The sequence below is a fragment of the Rhinatrema bivittatum genome, unplaced genomic scaffold (genome assembly GCF_901001135.1).
Source record: "Rhinatrema bivittatum unplaced genomic scaffold, aRhiBiv1.1, whole genome shotgun sequence".
In the NCBI taxonomy this organism is placed as follows: domain Eukaryota; kingdom Metazoa; phylum Chordata; class Amphibia; order Gymnophiona; family Rhinatrematidae; genus Rhinatrema; species Rhinatrema bivittatum.
Window position 1 is genome coordinate 219,257 of NW_021820692.1, and position 23,213 is coordinate 242,469.

The 23,213-nt window shown below is 46.5% G+C and overlaps 1 protein-coding gene across 1 annotated transcript in view; it reads left to right on the forward strand.

Moving 5' to 3' along the window:
- LOC115081952 (zinc finger protein 721-like) overlaps positions 1-23,213 on the forward strand; it is a 76,276-nt gene that overhangs the window by 22,216 nt on the left and 30,847 nt on the right. The window contains 1 exon segment of the mRNA XM_029586194.1: positions 19,105-19,159. Within this exon segment, the coding sequence (XP_029442054.1) occupies positions 19,105-19,159 (55 nt within the window).

A 23,213-nucleotide genomic window follows, 5' to 3' on the forward strand; every position in this document is an offset into this window, starting at 1 on the left:
CGAAAATTAAAGGGGTTGCAAGCAGTTTATTGATCGCGGGGTTCAGGAGCTCTGGTTTTATGCGACCATTCTACTCCGTGGCTCTAGTGCCCCCTATTGGTAACTTTTTTATTCAAATTTCCTTCCTTCCACACCCACCACTGATGCAGAGAGCAGTGCTGGAGCTGCATCATTGTGAAGTATCAAGCCTAAATTGTTTTTTATTTATTTATTATATACTGACATTTGATCTGAGGTACCATATCGGTTTACATTCAGGTACTGTAGGTATTTCCCTATCCCCAGAGGGCTTACAATCTACGTTTTTGTACCTGAGGCAATGGAGGATAAAGTGACTTGCCCAAGGTCACAAAGAGCAACAGCAGCACCTGGTCTCCTGGTTCATAGCCCACTGCTCTAACCACTAGGCTATTCCTCCTCTGCCGCAATAAGCAATCTACTCCCATGCTTATTTGTTTACCCAGACTGTGCTACCTTGTTGGTTGAATGTAAATCCTCTTATCTTCATTCCCCCCTGCCGTTGAAGCAGAGATTTACGCTGAATATGCATTGAAAGTGAAGTATCAGGCTTAATTGGTTTGGGGTAGTAACCGCCGCAGCAAGCACGCTACTCCCATGCTTATTTGTTTACCCAGGCTGTGCTACCTTGTTGGATGTTGCCTGAATGCAAATCCTCTTTTCCACATTTCCTCTTGCCGTTGAAGCATAGAGCATTGTTGGAGTCTCATTAACGGTGTGAATGTTTATTGAATAAGGGTATTAATCACCAGGTAGTAGCCGTCATTCCCGCAAGCCACCCCCCATGCCTCTTCTCTACATTCCCATCATCCAGGCTTTATGGATCTACAATGTTTATCCCATGCTCCTTTGAAATCCTTCACCGTTTTAGTCTTCACCACTTCCTCCGGAAGGGTGTTCCAGGCATCCACCACCCTCTCCGTGAAGAAATACTTCCTGACATTAGTTCTGAGAAGCCACCTACCCGCGTGGCCGGGTCCTTTTGAAAATGCGCAGGGCCCGGCCAGGCACGTAAGTGGCAATTTTTACGCCCGCCGGGCTTTTAAAATCCAGCCCATGCTATTTACCAGAAACCAACAGGTTAGCAGGCTGGCGTCGTTATACCTTTTTAGGTCAACATACAGTAATGATTGGTTAACGTTAACATTTCCTTCCAGTAAAGTTATTACAAATCTTTTCACATCCTAACCTATCACAGGGGGCTTTAGAGTAGGTTAATGGCTATTAAATCAGGGCTTTGGTTAGGAGAAGAAACTATTCCTTAATGATATCAGCAACGTCGGATCTCGGTGAGAAAAGAGAGAATCCGTGCCAGTTTATAAGAGGGGGAGGGCGATGCTGAAAGCTCACAGGGAAGGAGTGTGTCCTTTTGCTTTTTCTCTGAGGCCTAATTTAAATAAAACAAATAAGTGAGGGGACATTATTTAGGTGTGTATGCGTGTGTGAATGAAATTGTATTTTATATTAAGAGAGAACCTGAAAAGATAAGCTAAATCAGTCAGCTGCCATGTAGAGAACAGCTGCTCCCTAGGGTTTTGAATCATCTTCTGTAAATAGCTAAATCAAAGAAATTGAATGATAGGACATTGAAAAATGCACTTGGGGTGAACACTGCAGACTGATTAGTACAAGTTTGCTGAGGCAATAGAAGCCATATGATAAGCCTGTGTCTCTTAGGAAAAGGAATTGCTAATCTCTGAGGAATATTTTACTGATTAAGTGTTGAATTCATCTTTACGTCAATCAAGTAAAAATTGATGCCAGATTTATGCCGGGAGGAACAGGGAAGGAAGAAAGGAATTTCTCCTGTCTTAAACCATCTCTGTGGATACAAAGTCAGCTTCGGAGAAAAGAAAATACTTTTTCTCTGAATTGTTACTATAAAAATGGGAGAAGCAGAATAAAATGAGTATCAGAGGAAGGAAATAAACGGCGAACGTGTTGGTGTGTGAAAGACATTATCTTTGGCAGGGGCAGCACACTTAAATTTGTCTTAAGTTTCATTGTTTTGAGGGTCACGTTTCCAAATCTCCTGTCCCTCACTTGGTCTGCATCGGCCAGTCCCAAGTCACTCAGCCACACGTCTCAGTACCCTTATTCTTCTTATGGCTGGCGTAACTGCAGTTATCCTTTGCCCTCCAGGAGAGAGAGGGGGTGCCAGCATGGCCATTTGGCTCGGGCCTACAATGGTCAAGGGGCCTACTTTTGTTGGGCAAAATTAAAAAAAAAAAAAAAAAGCTAAATAATCTATTTCTAACATGCATAAATAAAACTTTCAATTGGAATCGAAGAATTTGGTAACAAAAGAGCTTCTTAAATAAATAAAAATTATTTGGGAAGTTTAGAAAACTATTTCTCTTATGAAGTATCACATCAGCACCTTACGTAGGGGCCTACCTTTCTTCGCTGGCACGGGCCTAGTTCCTGCTCTCTCCGGCCTTGGTCCTTTGATTGTAATTAACTGGTATATCAGCACAATAAGCCTGTGAGACATACACCGAGGGGTAAACGTAGCTGCTGGAAGATTTTCAGTTTGAGGAAGATAGGGGTTTGGGGTTGGGTTTTTTTTTTTTTAATTTATTTGGTCAAAGATCGTGTAGTAGGTGGAGAAACCTGACTGGAAATTGAAGAGATGATGTGAGCAAGAGTTAACGAATTCCTGTCTTCACTCTCAGGCAGCGTTCACGAGCTTCGTTCTCGGTCTCTGAAAGCTTCTTCTTTTGGGGTTAGCACAGAGCCATCGCTGTCAGTCGGTGCTCGCGAGCCCCGCCTTCCAACTGCTGCCTCGGTGGATTATAAAAAGTCAAGAAGTACATTTTCAAAGGGCTGCGGGGCAGCGCGTGCGGAAAATACTTCTGCTCCACCGGAGAGCAGGAAGTAGTGAAATAAAAATATTTGGGGTAGCGAGGTAGGAGTCGGGGTGGAGAGGGGAAAGGGAAGGGAGGTTAGGGGGTAGGGAACTGGGGAAAAGGCCGATCATGTCATTATGGGAGACAGAGGAATAGAGTGACTAGAGAGACACAGATATACAAATAAAACGTAGCAAACGCAAGATTATTTATTTATTTTATTTAGGGCTTTTATATACCGGTATTCGTCGAGACGTCTTATCGGTTTACATGTAACTTATAACAGCAGGGAAATACAATAAAACAGGGAGATAAGCAGAACTGGGAGAGTATACAGAGGTATATATTACCTACCTGTGTTGTAATTCCTGAAGCTGTAAATTATCTTCAAAGAAATCTGAAACATAAAAAGAACCCGAAGACTAAGTTCTTCGTGTTAAAGTCAGAATATCATAATAACAAACTAAAAGAAAAGAGTAACAAAATTCTGTTTATCTAATGTTAACCCACAGATTCTTCTGGGACCCCTTTCAGAGTAATATATCTTAATGTTAAAAAAACGAGAGTATTGATACCGATATCTGAAAGTGTGAATAATTGCTTTGCATTGTTTACAGAATTGCATGGCAAAGCATTTTATGTGTGTGTTTGACTAGCAGTTGTTTACAGTAATTTAGGAAGAAGAAGTACCTACCTGCGTGCCAGGTTTGTTCTTAATAAAACTTGTTCTACTGGAGTGTCCTTTTTATTTATTTATTTATTTATTCTAAATGGTAAATCTACATTGGGCATAAGATCTAGCAAACTATTTTAGCTTAACAACTGTTAACGTGGCAACCCCTTAGGCCTGAAGCCAATGGCTGCCTACGTGACCGGGCAGGAAATAATTCTTACGTTCCCATCACAGTGGAGAAGGCACAAAACGGGGCCACACATTTAGATAAACCTTTCGCCCACGTACCGAATGTAATAAGGACTTCAGAAAGAAATCTCATTTAAGAAGACGCTGGAGGCTTCACCGAGGTCTGTTCCTGTCCAGATCGGCAGAAAGCTCACCCATTGGGAGAAATTGCCCAAGTGCAATCATGAAAACTTCTGTGTGCGCGTCAAGTAATCTGAAAGAATCCGTGGATACCGAGATTGTACAATCCAGCAGCTGAATGGGCTGTGGGCCTTTTAGAAATAGATTATTCATATGAAACTCTTATAGATCTACAAGCATACCCAACGGCATGAACAGATCCAGATACTCAAAAACTGCTGAAGCAAACCGCCACAATCGGGGGTACATTTTAAAAAAAGGCGCGAGCGCGTACTTTTGTTCGCACACCAGGCGCAAACAACAGTACACCGGATTTCAATAGATACGTGCGTAGCTGCGCGTATCTTTTAAAATCCGGGGTCGGCACGCGCAAGGGGGTGCACATTTGTGCAACTTGCGTGGGCCGAGCCCTGCGCGTGCTGCCTGTTCCCTCCAAGGCCGCTCTGAAATCGGAGCAGCCTCGGAGGGAACTTTCCTTCCACCTCCCCTTCCGCCTTCCCCTCCCTAACCCCCCCGGCCCTATCTAAACCCCCACCCTACCTTTATCGCAAAAGTTATGCCTGCCCGAAGCAGGCGTAACTCGCGCGCCGGTGGCCCGCTGGTGCGCCATCACCCGACCCGGGGGCAGGCATAACTTTGCGATAAAGTTATGCTAGGGGGCGTGGTCCGGAGGCCTGGGCCACGCCCCCTAGCAAAGCCCCAGGACTTGCGTGCGTCCCGGAGCTTGCGTGCGCCGCCGAGCCTATGCAAAATAGGCTCGGCGCGCGCAGGGTTTTTTTTTTTAAGGGTTACGAACAAAACTTATGTGCGTAACGCTTTTAAAATCCACCCCAATCGGTCTCCATTCTTAAGCTCGGATGATAACTTTGGCAAGTGGAAGGAAATGAGTAAGAATTTGCCAGCTGTCGTGGTACATACCGGTTCCAAGAACATAGGAAGGTTCTGCGGGCTAAATATATTTATTTATTTTATTTATTTGTAGATTCTTATATACCGCGGTACATATAGTTATACATCACCTCGGTTTACAGTGAAACAATAACTTAGCAACAGGCTTTACATGTAACAGGTTAAAAAGAAGAACATTTAACAGCTACAGGGTTTCCAAAAATAACGGGTTTCTAACTTCATTAACTATGATAACCAAAATATATTAATTTTCAATAAATTACGCAGGAGTAATTAATTGTCAAAAGCAAAATCCAATGTCCCTTTAAAGTCAATAAACAGAAATTGAATAATGGATGGGGGTAGTCGCATAACAGCGGGATTGTCAGTATGATATAAACATAAGAAGAGCATAAGAACATGGTGCAGGTAAGTAAGAATATGAAATATCTGACTTTCAGGTTAGTTATATAGGCTTTTAGTTAGAAAACTGGAATTGAGAACCTCCAGGGTTGCATTCTAAGGACGAGCTTCCTATTCCTTGGGCAAGAACCCGGAGACAGACCGAGCGCCAGAGTCTCAAGGCGTGCAGGAGAAGATGGCGCAGGAAAGAGGTTTTAGGGTTTTTTTAGAAACGGGGGAACAATTTGTAGAAGGGGAAGCCTGTTCTGAGGGGACGGGCTCCACCTTAACCAAAGTGGAACCAGGCTGCTGGCGCTAACTTTCCTAAAAGGAGGTAGAGCAGCTTTTAAATGAGAGCATGGGGGAAAGCCGACAGTCGCTCAGCAGAGCATGGTTTGGATGGCGGCATCTTCAAAGGATGCTGGCAAATCAAGTAAGTTAAAATGAAAACCCAGAGGTGTTTAAATACAAAGCATGCAGATAAAAATGACTCCAGACTAGGAAGGTAGCTCCACTAGGTGACGAAGAGGTGCCAAGCTCACTGTGGTGCCCGGCTGCCGAAGCTACATGCCCGAGGAGCATGCCCCTGGATAAGAATCTGGCTCGATGTGAAGGGAAAGAGGAGGGCTATTTGTACGCCTGGCACTTCTACACCAGTACGATGTCCTACGGATCTTCATTTACAGCATTGGGTGACCTTCGTGCAGAAGCAGTGGATGTTTCTCTTGGCAGGGAATTCCATATTTTGTCATCTTGGGGATCCCTCTGACGAAGCTACATCTGTACATATATTAGTTTCTCAACTAAAAGAACCAGGGAGTGGTGCTGCTCTAGGGAAGGGTAGGGTGGCCCAGAGAGGCTTAACATAGGATGGCTCTTTAACACAGTCTCAACAGTTTGTTGCTTCTACTCCGAATCATTTGACAGGGGATCATGGCTTTGTTCATTTTACATCTGCTGCTAGTGGAAGTGATCCTGATAGTGTCGGCAATAGGAAGTTTGGAGGCAGGAGAGAGACTATCTCTGAGCCAGCCAACATTAATCTCCGGGATATTTGGAGAGCAGTGACCCGAACAGAAACCTCACTAGTACAAACTATTTTGCAGCTGTGCATTTTTTCATAAGAACATAAGCAGTTTCCATACTAGGTCAGACTGAGGGTCCATCAAGCCCAGCATCCTGTTTCCAACAGTGGCCAATCCAGGTTACAAGCACCTGGCAAGTACCCAAACACTAAGGAGTAGATTTTATAAAAGTACGCCCGCACGTACTTTTGTTCGCGCACCAGGCGCAAACAAAAGTACGCCGGATTTTAATAGATACGCGCGTAGCCGCACGTATCCTTTAAAATCCGGGGTCGGCGCACACAAGGCTGCCCAAAATCAGCAGCCTGCCTCCATTCCCCCCCCCCCCCCCCCCGCACCTTCCCCTCCCTTCCCCTACCTAACCCACCCCCAGCCCTATCTAAACCCCCCTACCTTTGTTAGAAAAGTTACGCCTGCTTGAGGCAGGCGTAACTCGCACGCGCCGGCCAGCGCGCGATTCCCCGGCCACGCCCCTGAAATGCCCTTGGGCCGGAGCCATGCCCGCGGCCCTGCCCCCGAATGACGCGCTGCCACGACACGCCCCCCTAGCAAACCCCCGGGACTTACACGTGTCCCGGGTCTTGCGCGCACCGAGCCTGTTCAACATAGGCTCGGCACGCACAGGGGGAGATTGGGGCAGGTTTTTTTTGGGGGGGGGTACGCGAGTACCCCTTTGAAAATCTGCCCCAAGGAGATCCCATGCTACTGTTGCCAGCAATAGCAGTGGCTACTCCCCTAAATCAACTTGATTAATAGTAGTTAATGGACTTCTCCAAGAACTTCTCCAAACCTTTTCATTGAGTGAAAAATAATTTTGTTTTAAATATGCTACTTGCTAACTTCATGGAGTGCCCCCTAGTCCTTCTATTATCCAAAAGAGTAAATTGGAGATTCATGTTTTCCCCTTCTAGACGTCTCATGATCTTAAAGACCTCTATCATATCCCCCCTCAGCCATCTTTTCTCCAAGCTGAACAGCCCTAACCTCTTCAGCCTTTGCTCATACGGGAGCCATTCCATCTCCTTTATTATTTTGGTTGCCCTTCTCTGTTCCTTCTCCAGTGCAACTATATCTTTTTGGAGTTACAGTGACCAGAATTGCACACAGTATTCAAGGTACAGTCTCACCGTGGAACGATACAGAGGCACTAAGATATTCTCCGTTTTATTTGCCATTCACTTCCTAATAATTCCTAACATTCTGTTTGCTTTTTCGATCGCCGCAGCCACAGTGAGCTGACGATTTCAATGTATTATCCACTATGACGCCTAGATCTCTTTCCTGGGTGGTAACTCCTAATATGGAACCCAACATTGTGTAACTATAGCATGGGTTATTTCCCCCCATATGCATCACCTTGCACTTGTCCACATTAAATTTCATCTAGTATCTCATCAAAATTGTCTGATTTGGAGCACAAATTGGGAACTGTCGAAACCCAGATGACATCCATATTTATTTAGATTTTTATATTCTGCTTTTTGGCACTTCAGAGTAGATTGCATTGAGGTACTGTAGGTATTTTCCCTATGCCCACATTGTAAGGGACAGCTGTCTCTAATATTAAAGACAATTTTAATTTTAGATATGAAGCTTGAATTGTTGGAAAATAAGATTTAGGAATTTACAGCTACATTTTCCTAGGATTAGACTGCTTTCATCTTTTGAGTCGGTAGAAGTATATTCTATTTTCTCAAGATGAGGATTTTTAACTTGTCTAATTGTTATATACCAGTGATGGCGAACTCCAGTCCTCCATCGCCACAAACAGGCCAGGTTTTCAGGATATCCGCAGTGAATATGCATGAGGAAGTTTTGCATGCCCTGTCTCCATTGCATGCAAACTATCTCCTGCATATTCATTGTGGATGTCCTGAAAACCTGGCCTGTGTGTGTGGGGCGCTCGAGGACTTGGAGTTCGCCATCACTGTTGTACACCAGCTATGAAGGAGGTCATTGGTGAAGTAGAAGGTGCTCTGGATGTGTTAGCGCCCTTTTGGTAGTTCTGATTTGTCAGGTTCCTTACAAACTTCTTACGTTAATATTTATTTAAAACTTTTCTATACAGACATTCATGGGACTATCACATCGGTTTACATTAAACAGGGGTAACCATTAATTTTGGAAAATAGAAATTACATATAACGTAAGGGGAGAAAGGGCGAGAGTAGCAGAGTCGGGGCACCAGAGAGGTATGGTTACAGCAAAGAGTGTTAACAATTGTTTAACGATATATGATGATATATGATGAATTTACAACATGTACAAAATAAAGTTTGGAGGGCAATTACTTGAATGAATTCGAAACGAGGTTGGACAATATTACAGCTAAAGCCCCACTTTTGTTCTAGATTCCGATAAGGGCTTGGCTCTAAAGCAATATTTCAAATTATAAAGAGCAAATTTGTGGGCAGAAGATTCAGATTTCCCCCCCCTGTGGCTAGAGAGACCCAAATAAGAAGGAAATTGTTCTTGCAGCTTAAACGTGAGCTTCCTTGGGGTGCTTCCTTCTTTCTGAAGTTCCCTTGTAAATGTATTGTTGCCTTTCAGGGGATTTAACTGCCTGATTCACTATGGCTTTTCTCCTATTCTGAGTCTATGGGAATGTACCTTGATGAATCAGACCCTAACTTTGTTTTTACTGGCCCTGCTCATCTTGGACTCATTTCTTTTGGAAAAATCACCAGCAACCTAAATGCTTTAATTATTTTTCTGCCTAATGCCTTATGGGGGCTTTTTTTTTTACTTAATTGGTTGGGTGATGTCTTATCATCTAGATTTGCTTTTTCTTTATTTTTTCCCATTATAATTTTGTTTCTTCCTTCTGATTATTTTCCCTGAAAGTTTATTATAATGTATTTTCCTCGCTTTATTTCACGTGTAATGACTTTAAATGCACATAAAATATACATTAAAAAAATGACTCCAAACTGCCTGCATCATCTGATAAGGAGAAGGTTGCGGGTATATATAAAAATAGAAATACAAATAAAACTACTTTAAAGTAGCAGAAGTCTGAAAAATAAGACTGAATTAGAATGCGTGATGCTAAAGAAGATATAGTCATAAGAGGAATCTCAGAAACCTGCTGGAAAGAAGTTATCCAATGAGACAGTGTGATAGCAGGGTTCAATTATATCAACATGACAGAGTTGATAAAACTGGTAGAGGGGTGGCACTATATATTAAGGATGGCATAGAGTCAAGCAGGATGAAAGGTTTGCAGGAGACAAACTGCAGTTTGGAATCCTTAGGGATAGAAATTCCAAGGGTAAAAGGGAAAAGTATAGTAGTGGGCTACAATACCACCTACCTGGCCAGGACGAAGAAATGCTGCAAAATGCTAACAGATTAGACTGGCTAGCAAAATGGATAACCCAATAAGAACATAACATAAGACTTTCCATATTGAGTCAGACCAAAGATCAATCAAGCCCAGAATTCTGCTTCCAAGAGTGGCCAAGCCAGGTCACAAGTAGCTGGCAGGATCCCAAGGGGTATATAGATTTCAAGCTGCTTATCTCAAGAATAAGCAGTGGATTTATGCAACTCCCCCTTAATAATGGTTAATGGACTTTCCCTCCAGGAACTTGTCCAAACCTTTTTCAAACAAAGCTACACTAATCGCTTTCACCACATCCTCTGGTAATGAATTCCAGAGCTTAGTTATGCATTGAGTAATAAAAATACTTTCTCTTATTAGTTTTAAATATATTACCTAGTAAATTCATTGTGTGTCCTCTGGACTTTGTACTTTTTGAAAGAATAAACAATTGATTAACATTTACTCGTTCCATTCCACTCATTATTTTATAGACCTCTATCATATTTCCCCTCAGCCGTCCCTTCTCCAAGCTGAACAGTCCTAACCTCTTCAGCCATTTCTCATAGGGGAATCATAACATCACCTTTATCATCTTGGTCGCCTTTCTCTGTACCTCTTCTAATTCTGCTAAATCTTTCTTGAGATGTGGTGACCAGAACCGCAGACAATACTCAGGATGAGGTTGCAGCATGGAGCGATACAGAGGCATTATGATATTCTCTGTTTTGTTCTCCATTCCTTTCCTAATAATCCCCAGCATTCTGTTTGCTTTCTTGGCTGCTGCTGCACACAATGCTCATTGTATGGTTTCTCTATGGATCGATACAGGAACATTGTGATATTTTCTGTCTTATTCTCTGTTCCTTTCCTAATAATCCCCAGCATTCTGTTTGCTTTCTTGGCTGCTGCTGCACACAGTGCTCATTGTATGGTTTCTCTATGGATCGATACAGGAACATTGTGATATTATCAGTTTTATTCTCTGTTCCTTCCCTAATAATCCCCAGCATTCTGTTTGCTTTCTTGGCTGCTGCTGCACACAATGCTCATTGTATGGTTTCTCTATGGATCGATACAGGAACATTGTGATATTCTCTGTCTTATTCTCTGTTCCTTTCCTAATAATCCCCAGCATTCTGTTTGCTTTCTTGGCTGCTGCTGCACACAATGCTCATTGTATGGTTTCTCTATGGATCGATACAGGAACATTGTGATATTCTCTGTCTTATTCTCTATTCTCTATAAAATATATGAGTGGAATGGAACGAGTAAATGTTAATTTGTTAATTTTTTATTCTCAGTTTTTTTTTTAACACAGTTCCTATCAATTTCTCTCTCCCCTAGCACTTCACTACCTTTCTCCTTCCCGCAACTTCTGCGCTTACTGTCACCTGACCCCCATCCTCTCCTTTTTCCTTCACTGCTCCACCTCCCCCCTCCCTGTTATTTGTAATTTCCTCTTCCTCCTTTACAATGTTGATTGTGAACCGGCATGATATGTCCTATGAATGTCGGTATATTTTAAAAGCATTTAAATAAATAAATAAAATAAATATTCCTTTCCTAATAATCCCCAGCATTCTGTTTGCTTTCTTGGCTGCTGCTGCACACAGTGCTCATTGTATGGTTTCTCTATGGATCGATACAGGAACATTGTGATATTATCAGTTTTATTCTCTGTTCCTTCCCTAATAATCCCCAGCATTCTGTTTGCTTTCTTGGCTGCTGCTGCACACAATGCTCATTGTATGGTTTCTCTATGGATCGATACAGGAACATTGTGATATTCTCTGTCTTATTCCCTGTTCCTTTCCTAATAATCCCCAGCATTCTGTTTGCTTTCTTGGCTGCTGCTGCACACAATGCTCATTGTATGGTTTCTCTATGGATCGATACAGGAACATTGTGATATTCTCTGTCTTATTCCCTGTTCCTTTCCTAATAATCCCCAGCATTCTGTTTGCTTTCTTGGCTGCTGCTGCACACAATGCTCATTGTATGGTTTCTCTATGGATCGATACAGGAACATTGTGATATTCTCTGTCTTATTCCCTGTTCCTTTCCTAATAATCCCCAGCATTCTGTTTGCTTTCTTGGCTGCTGCTGCACACAATGCTCATTGTATGGTTTCTCTATGGATCGATACAGGAAACATTGTGATATTCTCTGTCTTATTCCCTGTTCCTTTCCTAATAATCCCCAGCATTCTGTTTGCTTTCTTGGCTGCTGCTGCACACAATGCTCATTGTATGGTTTCTCTATGGATCGATACAGGAACATTGTGATATTCTCTGTCTTATTCTCTGTTCCTTTCCTAATAATCCCCAGCATTCTGTTTGCTTTCTTGGCTGCTGCTGCACACAGTGCTCATTGTATGGTTTCTCTATGGATCGATACAGGAACATTGTGATATTATCAGTTTTATTCTCTGTTCCTTCCCTAATAATCCCCAGCATTATGTTTGCTTTCTTGGCTGCTGCTGCACACAATGCTCATTGTATGGTTTCTCTATGGATCGATACAGGAACATTGTGATATTCTATGTCTTATTCTCTGTTCCTTTCCTAATAATCCCCAGCATTCTGTTTGCTTTCTTGGCTGCTGCTGCACACAATGCTCATTGTATGGTTTCTCTATGGAGTGATACAGAGGCATTATGATATTCTCTGTCTTATTCTCCATTCCTTTCCTAATAATCCCTAGCTTTCTATTTGCTTTCTTGGCTGCTGCTGCACACTGAGCAGATTTCAGCATATTTTCAACAATGACACCTAGATCCTTTTCCCAAATGATGACTCCTAATGTGGAACCTTGCATTGAGCAGCTATAATTTGGGTTTCTCTTCCCTAAGTGCATAACTTTGCACTTCTCCTCATTAAATTTTATTTGCCATTTGCATGCCCAGACTCCAAGTTTTGCAAGGTCCTCTTGCAATTTCTCACAATCCTCTTGTGATTTAACAACTTTGAATAATTCTGTGTCATTGGTAAATTTGATCACCTCACCTGTTGTTCCCATTTCCAGGTCATTTATACATTTATTAAAAATCAGAGGTCTCAGAACAGATCCCTGGGGCACTCCAGTATACACCTTTCTCCACTGGGAAATGTACCGTGAAAGCCCTCCTCTCTGTTTTCTATCTTTTAACCAGTTGGCAATTCACAATAGGACGCTGCCTCCCTATCCCAGGACTTTTTAATTTCCTGAAAAGTCTCTTATGAGGGACTTTGTCAAATGCTTTCTGGAAATCCAGATACGCTACATCAGCTGGCTCACCTTTATCCACATGATTATTTACGCCCTCAAAAAAAATGTAGCTTTATGACAGTTTCTACCATTTTGCCTGGCACAGACATCGGACTCACTGGTCTGCAGTTTCCTGGATCACCCCTTGATCCCTTTTTAAAAATTGGAGTCTTCAGTTACCCAAGTATTGATTGGGTAAATGTCACAACAGGACAAGCAAGGAAGATAAAGCTGCTAGATGCCACCCATGAATCCTTCGTGCAGCAGATGGTCATGGATCTGTCGACAGGGCGGAATTATATTAGGTTCTGTTCTCAGTGGAATGCAGGACCTGGTGCAGGAGGATAAAGGTGGTGGATCTGCTTGGTATCAGTGATCATAATGTCATAAAATTTGAAATAATCACAGGAGGGTGACTACTAAGGAAAACGACTGCAGCAGCCTTTAACTACTGAAAGGGAAATTATGAGGAAATGTGCTGAAAATAACTATTAGGAGCAATTCATAAGCTTAAGAACGTTGCATGTGGAGTGGACACTTAAAAATGATCATCCAAGAGGCCCAGACAAAATGTATTCCACATGATAAAAAAATAAAAGAGACTGCAAGAAAACCAAAGCACTGCTGGGGAGGTTTAATAGTGAGGTGGAAGAGGCAATTAAAGCCAAAAGGGTATCATTAAAAAAATGGAAAAAACACACACAAATGAGGGAAAATAGGGCTCAGCATAAGCACTGGCAAGTTAGATGCACTTAAGCAGGCTAAAAGACAACTGGCAAAGAAGCGATAAAATCATTTTCAAGCCCATTCAAACATTCAAAGCAAAAACATCTGTGAGGAAGTCAGCTAGGTCGCTAGATGACCGAGGGGTAAAATGTATGGTAACGGATGACAAGGATATAAGTGGAAAACCTAAATTAATTCTTTGCTTCTGATTTACTGAGGCAGATTTGGGGGTCATACACACTCCAGAAAGGTTTTTTTCTTTTTTGGTGATGATTCTGAGCGACTGTGAAGCTGGAGGACGTAATAATTCAGACTGACCGACTAAAGAGTAACAAATCACCTAGACCGGATGGTGTTCAGTCCGAAGTTCTGAAGGAACTCAAACATGAAATTCTAGATCTCTTTCTGGTGATTTGCAAATTATCATTTAAAACAGCCATGGCTTCATAAGACTGGAAGGTGGGTTTCTGGGTGGGATCCAGGAAACTAAAGACAAGTGAGCCTGATGCCAGTACTGGGAGAAATGTTCAAAACTATTCTTAAAAACAAAATTACTGCCCGTATAACTAGACATGGTTTAATGGGGGAGAGTCAACAGGGTTTTGCAAAGGGAAGTCTTGCTTTACCAATTTACTAGTTATTTTTAGGTTATAAACAAACATGTGGCTAAAGGTGAGCCGGTTGATGTAGTGTATTGGGATTTTCAGAAGGCGTTTGAGAAAGTCCCTCACGAGAGACTCCTCAGAAAATTGTGTGTGTGTACGTGTGTGGTGGGGTGGTGGTGGTTACGGGATCAGAGTCAGTGTCCTATGGTGCATTGGTAACTGGATAAAAGATAGGAAACAGAAGAAAGGTCATTAGTGGAGTGCGCAGGGGTCTGTATAGGGACCTATGCTATTTAGCATAGTCATAAATGATTTAAAGAAAGGAAGGACATGTGAAGTGACAAAATTTGCAGATGACACAAAATTGTTTCAAGTCATTAAAACAGCAGCAGCAGATTGTGAAGAGCTCCAGAAGGGCCTTGCGAGACTAGGAGACTGGGCTCCTGAACGGCAGATGCAATTTAATGCGAACAAATGCAAAGACATGTACACAGGGAAAATGAATCCCAACCGTAAGCGCACAGTGCTGAGTCCCATGTTAGAAGTCACCACCTAGGAAAAGGATCTTACATCCTTGTGGACAATGCCTTGAAATCTTAGGCTCAGTTTGTAATGAAAGTCAAAAAGGCAAATAGAATGAAATATTTGGAAAAAATAGAGAACAAAACGGAGAATGTCGTAATGTCTTTGTGTAGATCCATGGTGCGACCACAGCTTGAGTATTGTGTCTGAAAAAAAGACAAAGAAAACATAGAAAAGGTACAGAGAAGGGAGACAAAAATGATAAATGAGATGGAAAAGCTCACTTACGGAGAAAGGCAAAACAGTAGCACAGTAAGGACGGCAGACAAAGACCAAATGGTCCATCCAGTCTGACCCACAATTTGCCCATGGCAGTACCTGCTGCTCCATGCAGGTTACCCCCATGCCTTCTGTTAAGGGTAGTAACTGCCACTCCATGCAGGTTACCCCCATGCCTTCTATTAAGGGTAGTAACTGCCACTCCGTGAAGGTTACCCCCATGCCTTCTGTTAAGGGTAGTAACTGCCGCTCTGTGCAGGTTATCCCCATGCCTTCTATTAAGGGTAGTAACTGCCACTCCGTGCAGGTTACCCCCATGCCTTCTGTTAAGGGTAGTAACTGCCGCTCTGTGCAAGTTACCCCCATGCCTTCTGTTAAGGGCAGTAACTGCCGCTCCGTGCAGGTTATCCCCATGCCTTCTGTTAAGGGTAGTAACTGCCGCTCCATGCAGGTTACCCCCATGCCTTCTGTTAAGGGCAGTAACTGCCGCTCCGTGCAGGTTATCCCCATGCCTTCTATTAAGGGTAGTAACTGCCGCTCCGTGCAGGTTATCCCCATGCCTTCTATTAAGGGTAGTAACTGCCGCTCCATGCAGGTTATCCCCATGTTTCTGTTAAGGGTAGTAACTGCCACTCCGTGAAGGTTACCCCCATGCCTTCTGTTAAGGGTAGTAACTGCCGCTCTGTGCAGGTTATCCCCATGCCTTCTATTAAGGGTAGTAACTGCCACTCCGTGCAGGTTACCCCCATGCCTTCTGTTAAGGGTAGTAACTGCCGCTCTGTGCAAGTTACCCCCATGCCTTCTGTTAAGGGCAGTAACTGCCGCTCCGTGCAGGTTATCCCCATGCCTTCTGTTAAGGGTAGTAACTGCCGCTCCATGCAGGTTACCCCCATGCCTTCTGTTAAGGGCAGTAACTGCCGCTCCGTGCAGGTTATCCCCATGCCTTCTATTAAGGGTAGTAACTGCCGCTCCGTGCAGGTTATCCCCATGCCTTCTATTAAGGGTAGTAACTGCCGCTCCATGCAGGTTATCCCCATGTTTCTGTTAAGGGTAGTAACTGCCGCTCCGTGCAGGTTATCCCCATGCCTTCTGTTAAGGGGAGTAACTGCCGCTCTGTGCAGGTTACCCCCATGCCTTCTGTTAAGGGTAGTAACTGCTGCTCTGTGCAAGTTACTCCCATGCCTTCTGTTAAGGGTAGTAACTGCCGCTCTGTGCAAGTTACCCCATGCCTTCTGTTAAGGGTAGTAACTGCCGCTCTGTGCAAGTTACCCCATGCCTTCTGTTAAGGGTAGTAACTGCCGCTCTGTGCAGGTTACCCCCATGCCTTCTGTTAAGGGTAGTAACTGCCGCTTTGTGCAGGTTACCCCCATGCCTTCTGTTAAGGGGAGTAACTGCCGCTCCCTGCAGGTTACCCCCATGCCTTCTGTTAAGGGGAGTAACTGCCGCTCCCTGCAGGTTACCCCCATGCCTTCCGTTAAGGGTAATAACTGCCGCTCCCTGCAGGTTACCCCCATGCCTTCAGAGGCAGCTCTCTGTCACATCCTCTCTGTTCCTTACCCTCTCCCTCATCATTCCCAATCTCCCTGCCTCTCCTTTCTATGATTCTCTGTTATTTCTATAAATCAGATAATGTATGAATCTGAGCTCTCAGTCTGCCAGTCCCAATATTCCTGAGAGCGCAGTCCCAGCTGATCCTGAATCCTGCAGCCTTGTGTGCAGCCTCAGCTCCTGCTGTCAGTGCTGGGCGGGGGAGGCAGAGGGCAGCAGTCAGAGGCCGCTCAACCCCAGGATCCCTCCCTCCCCCCTCTCTTCTCTTCCAGATTCCCTCCTACCTACACCCCACTCTCCCTGCTGTGTCCCCCACCGCCTTCCTTCTGAGCTCTTTCCCCTCTCCCAGCTCTCTCCAGACTCCTTCCTCTCTCACATCCTTCCCCCTCTCTCCTGTTTCTCCTTTCCCTGCTGTGTCCCAGCCTCCTTCCCTTTCTCCTAGATTCCCTCCCTCATCCCTCTTTCCTTCGTGCTCTCAGTCCCCAGACTCTCCCTGATCTAAACTTGCAGGCAGTGCACTGCCTGGGACTACACTTCTCACAGTTCCCACCTTCGCTGTACCTATTTCAGCCCAGAACAAAATGAATCGGGGAGGAAGGTGCGTTAGCCGCCCCCCCCCCCACAAAACAATGAACATCAACTGATGCGACCCTGCATCCCGCAGGGTACGCAAAGGAGGACTGAAGCAAAGTCACGGGTGGTATCATGACTAGCTGCAAGATGCCGGAACTCATGAGCTTTGAGCAGGAGAAGTGGGAAAGGGGAGGAACCCACCTTCCCTGTAGCTGAAGAAAAGGCAGTGAACTACATTTCCCAGCGTCCAATACGCAGCTGCAGCTTCCCTGTGCCTTCTCCCTCTTTGTTGACATCATCTTCTGTTATAAGGGGGCGGGGCTTACTGTGCAGAACATAAACACTGAGCGCCTGCAACCAGCACAGCCCAGGGCTGCTCCCATCCCCCACCCCAGGGAGCGTGCAGGGAGGGAGCCGGGGCTGGAAATCCTGCTCTGGAGAAGGGGCAGGAGAATGGCTGCAGGGCTTTCTGCTCAGCAGGTAGGAGGGGGGCAGGGGATGCAGCCTGGGACTGATCCCATCCCCCACCCCAGGGACCGTGCAGGGAGGGAGCCGGGGCTGGGAATCCTGCTCTGGAGAAGGGGCAGGAGAATGGCTGCAGGGCTTTCTGCTCAGCAGGTAGGAGGGGGGCAGGGGATGCAGCCTGGGACTGATCCCATCCCCCACCCCAGGGACCGTGCAGGGAGGGAGCCGGGGCTGGAAATCCTGCTCTGGAGAAGGGGCAGGAGAATGGCTGCAGGGCTTTCTGCTCAGCAGGTAGGAGGGGGGCAGGGGATGCAGCCTGGGACTGCTCCCATCCCCCACCCCAGGGACCGTGCAGGGAGGGAGCCAGGGCTGGAAATCCTGCTCTGGAGAAGGGGCAGGAGAATGGCTGCAGGGCTTTCTGCTCAGCAGGTAGGAGGGGGGCAGGGGATGCAGCCTGGGACTGATCCCATCCCCCACCCCAGGGACCGTGCAGGGAGGGAGCCAGGGCTGGAAATCCTGCTCTGGAGAAGGAGCAGGAGAATGGCTGCAGGGCTTTCTGCTCAGCAGGGAGGAGGGGGGCAGGAGGTGGGCAGGTGCCCTCACCCCACACGCTGCCTCCATGCCCTGCAGCCTCCCTCAGGTTCTTCCTCTTGCTTCTCCTCCCCTCACACTGCAGCGGCTGCTCGTGCTCTGGGGCACCCTGGGATCTCCTTGCGTTCGCCCTGCTCTCTCCCCCCCCCCCCCCGATCCTTCTCGGAGCGGGGTCAGATCCCGGGGGGGGGGGGGGGGGGGGAACATTCCGGACTCCGGCAGTTAAGGTCTCAGGCTGGAGTGTGCAGGCTCGTGTGCGTTTCCGCGCCCAAATCCCGAGGGGGAAGGCATGGGCACCCGCGGCGAAATCCTTCTGAGCACGGAGGGGGGGGGGGGGGGGGTGAGCGCGCCTGCTGGTCCTGCCCGAGGCGCTTCTGAAAGGGGATGTGTGCGTGACCCCTCGGAGCCCGCCGTTTCAGGGACCCGCTCGGCCCATCGGGCCAGAGCTTGGGTGGGTGGGTGAGGGGGTGAGGATTGGTGCGGGCAGCCGGCGGTGCTGGTCTGGGCGCAGCCCCCTCTCCCGGGGCGCCCGTGGCTTTTGAGCGCTAGGGGAGCGCGCGCGCGCTTCGTCACCAGCGCCGCCCTCTCTGCCGCGCCGGCTTCATTTGAAATATCGCGCCCGGGAGAGGTTGGCCGGGCGCACGGCAGGGAAACCCCCGCGATGTTGCGTGGTCCCCCCCAAGTTTCTAGCGGAGGCGGCGGAGGGTAAAGTGATTTGCCCGGGGTCGGCAGGGAGCGCGGCGGCTGCTTTAGCCCCCGGGCTGCTCCTCCGCTCCAAAACCGCCTCCCAGTACCCCCAGCTTCCCGATTCCCCTTTTACTCTTCCAGACGCCGCGTGAGACCATCCTGTGTCTGATGTGCTTTGCAGGTGCGGGTGACGTTTGAGGACATCGCTGTCTCTTTCTCCCAGGAGGAGTGGGGGTATTTAGATGAAGGGCAGAAGGAGCTTTACCTGGAGGTGATGAAGGAGAATTATGAGACCCTCATCTCCCTGGGTAAGGATTGCGTTATCTGCCTGTTTAGCGGACTAGGGGGGGCTGATTTAAGAAAGGTCATTTCAGATTTGTTTTTTTCCAGGGCGTCCTCTGCTCCAGGACCTGTTCCAACCCTTCCCTGGGCTGAAGGAACCGCAGAGCCGTGATGTGTATCTTCCAGGTCTCCTTCTCTTGAGGTTCGGAGACATCCCATCCCCAGCGCTGAGCGGTGCTGCGAACCGGGACTCTTTTGAAAGTGCAGGAGAAGTGTCTTACATAGGAACATAAGAAATGACCCTACTGGGTCAGACCAAGGGTCCATCAAGCCCAGGATCCTGTAAGAGAGGCCAAACCAGGCTACAAGTACCCAAATATTAAATAGATCCCATGCTACTAATGCCAGCAACAAGCAGTGGCTATTCCTTATTGATTAATAGCAGCTTATGGACTTTTCCTCCAGGGACCTATCCTAACCCTTTTTTAAACCCAGCTACACTAACTGCACTAACCACATCCCCTGGCAACAAATTCCAGAGCTTAATTGTGCGTTGAGTGAAAAAGAACTTTCTCAGATTAGTTTTAAATGTGCCCCATGCTAACTTCGTGGAGTGACCCCTAGTCTTTCTACTATCCGAAAGAGTAAATGACCGATTCACATCTACCCGTTCTAGACCTCTCATGATTTTAAACACCTCTATCATATCCCCCCTCAGTCGTCTCTTCTCCAAGCTGAAAAGTCCTAATCTCTTTAGTCTTTCCTCATAGGGGAGCTGTTCCATTCCCCTTATCATTTTGGTAGCCCTTCTCTGTACCTTCTCTATCGCAATTATATCTTTTTTGAGATGCGGCGACCAGAATTGTACACAGTATTCAAGGTGCGGTCTCACCATGGAGTGATACAGAGGCATTATGACATTTTCCGTTTTATTCACCATTCCCTTTCTAATAATTCCCAACATTCTGTTTGCTTTTTTGACTGCCCCAGCACACTGCACCGACGATTTCAATGTGTTATTCACTATGATGCCTAGATCTCTTTCTTGGGTTGTAGCACCTAATATGGAACCTAACATTGTGTAATTATAGCATGGGTTATTTTTCCCTATATGCATCACCTTGCACTTGTCCACATTAAATTTCATCTGCCATTTGGATGCCCAGTCTTCCAGTCTTGCAAGGTCCTCCTGTAATGTAACACAATCCGCTTGTGATTTAACTACTCTGAATAATTTTGTATCATCTGCAAATTTGATGAGCTCACTGTTGCGCAGGAGCTGGACCCTTGGGCCGAGGCAGGGTTGATGCTACCCGTAGGGGAGGCCCTACGGGTCCCCACCATCGATAAGCAGAGCTGGCTGACTGACGGAGGCCGGCTGGAGCTTCGCCAGTACCGGCCCTCGCTTTTCGCCGTGCAGCCGCCTTCGCCGAGTGATCTGGCGCCAAACGGACAGGGGAAGCCTGGAATTGCAGATTCTGCTGTTGTTTTCTGGCTGCCTGCATCATTACTTGCTTGCGATGGTAATTACAAATCTTCACAATAACCATACGTGGCCGAGTTTGCCCTGCTGCCCGAATTCCCAGCCTGTGTGCTCTTTTCGATTTCCAAGGAGTCTTTTCATTCCGGGAGGCCCAGCGCGACTGGCAGCCATTTTAAAAGCTCTTGTCGCGGTGAATTATCCTCCACTGATTCAGGTGTACCCAGAAAAACGGATATTTGACCGCCTAGATCTGTGCCGATATACCAGTGAGTTTACCTTCCAAGGCATGGGTAACAGCCTCGGTTATTTCTGCCGTAGTCGGATGGAGAAGGGGAGGATTATCAGGGCTCTCACCGCTTGCGGCCTCGATTCCTTGCGGCGCCTTCTTGCCTTCCATCCCCCCTCCCCAAACCTTCTCTTTGTCTCGTTTCGCGATTTTCGCCGGCATCACCGCTGGGGACTTTTGCATAAAAGTGGTGTTCGACCTAGGCAGGTCCGCCAAGTTTTTTTTAGAAGGAAAAGCTTCGTTTAGGCGGTTTTAACGGTGGTGGGGAAGGCCGCGACGCTCAGCGCTCTTTCGGACACGTCCGACCCCCCGCTCACCGCATCACGTGATCTCCTTGATTTTTATTTCCGTCCTTGTCTTGAGCGCCTCTTCCGGGAGAGCCGCCTTTCCGTGAAGAAATAGCTCTCGACGTTGGTTCCCGAGTCTGCCCTCTTGGAGTTTCAGATCCTGACCCCCTAGTTCCACAGCCTCCTTTTCCATCAGAAAAGATTGGATTCTTGTGCATAATTTATACCTTGAGGATATTTAAAAGTCTGTATCCTATCTCCCTGCCCCTCCTCTCCTCCAGGGTGTTTATATCTTAAAGTCCTTCAGGCTCATCTCCTATGTCTTTTGGTGCAGACCCCACACGATTTTGGTCGCCCTTCCCTGGACCGCCTCCACCCTGTCTCTGTCCTTTTCCGGATGCGGGCTCCAGAACTGAGCACCGTCCTGCAGGTGAGGCCTCACCGTCATCACCTTCGTGCTTCTCTCTGTGCATCCTGCATCCTTCCGGCCTTGGCCGCGGCCTCGTCACCGTGCTGCGCTCCCTTCGGATCCTCAGACATCTTCACGCCAAGGTTTCTCTTCCAGTCCGTGCACATTCCTCATTCTTCCACCTTCACGCACCGCTCTTGGGGGATTATGAGCCTCCAGGTGCGCGACTCTGCCCTTCCTGACATTAAATCGTAGCTGCTACATTTTTCGCCGCTCTTTTGTGGTTCCCTAGACCACGTCTCTTTCTCTCTGCTGCTTCCGGCGTGTCCACTCTGTATCATCCGCTAATAGGCAAACGTTACCGCCTATCCCTTCTGTATCTACTCCTTCCGGCGTGACCACTCTGTGTCATCCACTAATAGGCAAACGTTACCGCCTATCCCTTCTGTATCTACTCCTTCCGGCGTGACCACTCTGTGTCATCCGCTAATAGGCAAACGTTACCGTCTATCCCTTCTGTATCTACTCCTTCCGGCGTGACCACTCTGTGTCATCCGCTAATAGGCAAACGTTACCGTCTATCCCTTCCGTATCTACTCCTTCCGGCGTGTCCACTCTGTATCATCCGCTAATAGGCAAACGTTACCGTCTATCCCTTCTGTATCTACTCCTTCCGGCGTGACCACTCTGTGTCATCCGCTAATAGGCAAACGTTACCGTCTATCCCTTCCGTATCTACTCCTTCCGGCGTGACCACTCTGTGTCATCCGCTAATAGGCAAACGTTACCGTCTATCCCTTCCGTATCTACTCCTTCCAGCGTGACCACTCTGTGTCATCCGCTAATAGGCAAACGTTACCGTCTATCCCTTCCGCAGTGTCACTCATGAAGATGACCCCAGGACCGATCCCAGAGGCACTCCAGGTGACACTGTTCTCTCCTCAGGGTGGGCGCCATTTACCATTGCACGCTGTCGTCTCTCAGTCAACCTACACTGTAATGCTTTCTGCCACTTTGAAACCTATTCTTCGGCTTTTATTTATTTATTTATTTGGCATTTTTCTATACCAATATTCTTGTAAACAAGTTACAAATCACCTCGGTTTATTTTCTTTTTATTCACTAGCCTCCTGTGCTGGACCGTATCAAAACCTTTGCTGAAATCCAAGTAAACCGCAGTGAGTGCTCTTCCTTGATTTAATGCTCTAATCACCCTACGAAAAAAAAACCCCAGATTGTTTGGGTACTTGCCAGGTTCTTGTGGCCTGGTTTGGCCTCTGTTGGAAACAGGATGCTGGGCTTGATGGACCCTTGGTCTGACCCAGCATGGCAATTTCTTACGTTCTTATTTGTTTGACAGCACCTTCTGTGGTAAAACCCATGCTGCCACCCGCTGGACTGTAGATAGTTCCCTCTCCTTTCCTTCTGCAAAGTTGCCATTAATTTCCTCACCTCCAAGGTCAGGCTGGCCGGCCTTTGGCTTCCTGGCTCCTCTTTGCTAAGACCTTTGAGATAGATTTCAGAAAGCTGCACGCACAAAAAAAAGACCACGTGAGCGCGAGAAATAGCACGGGCACTAGTCAACGGGATTTTTTTTTTGTAATTGAAAATTTTT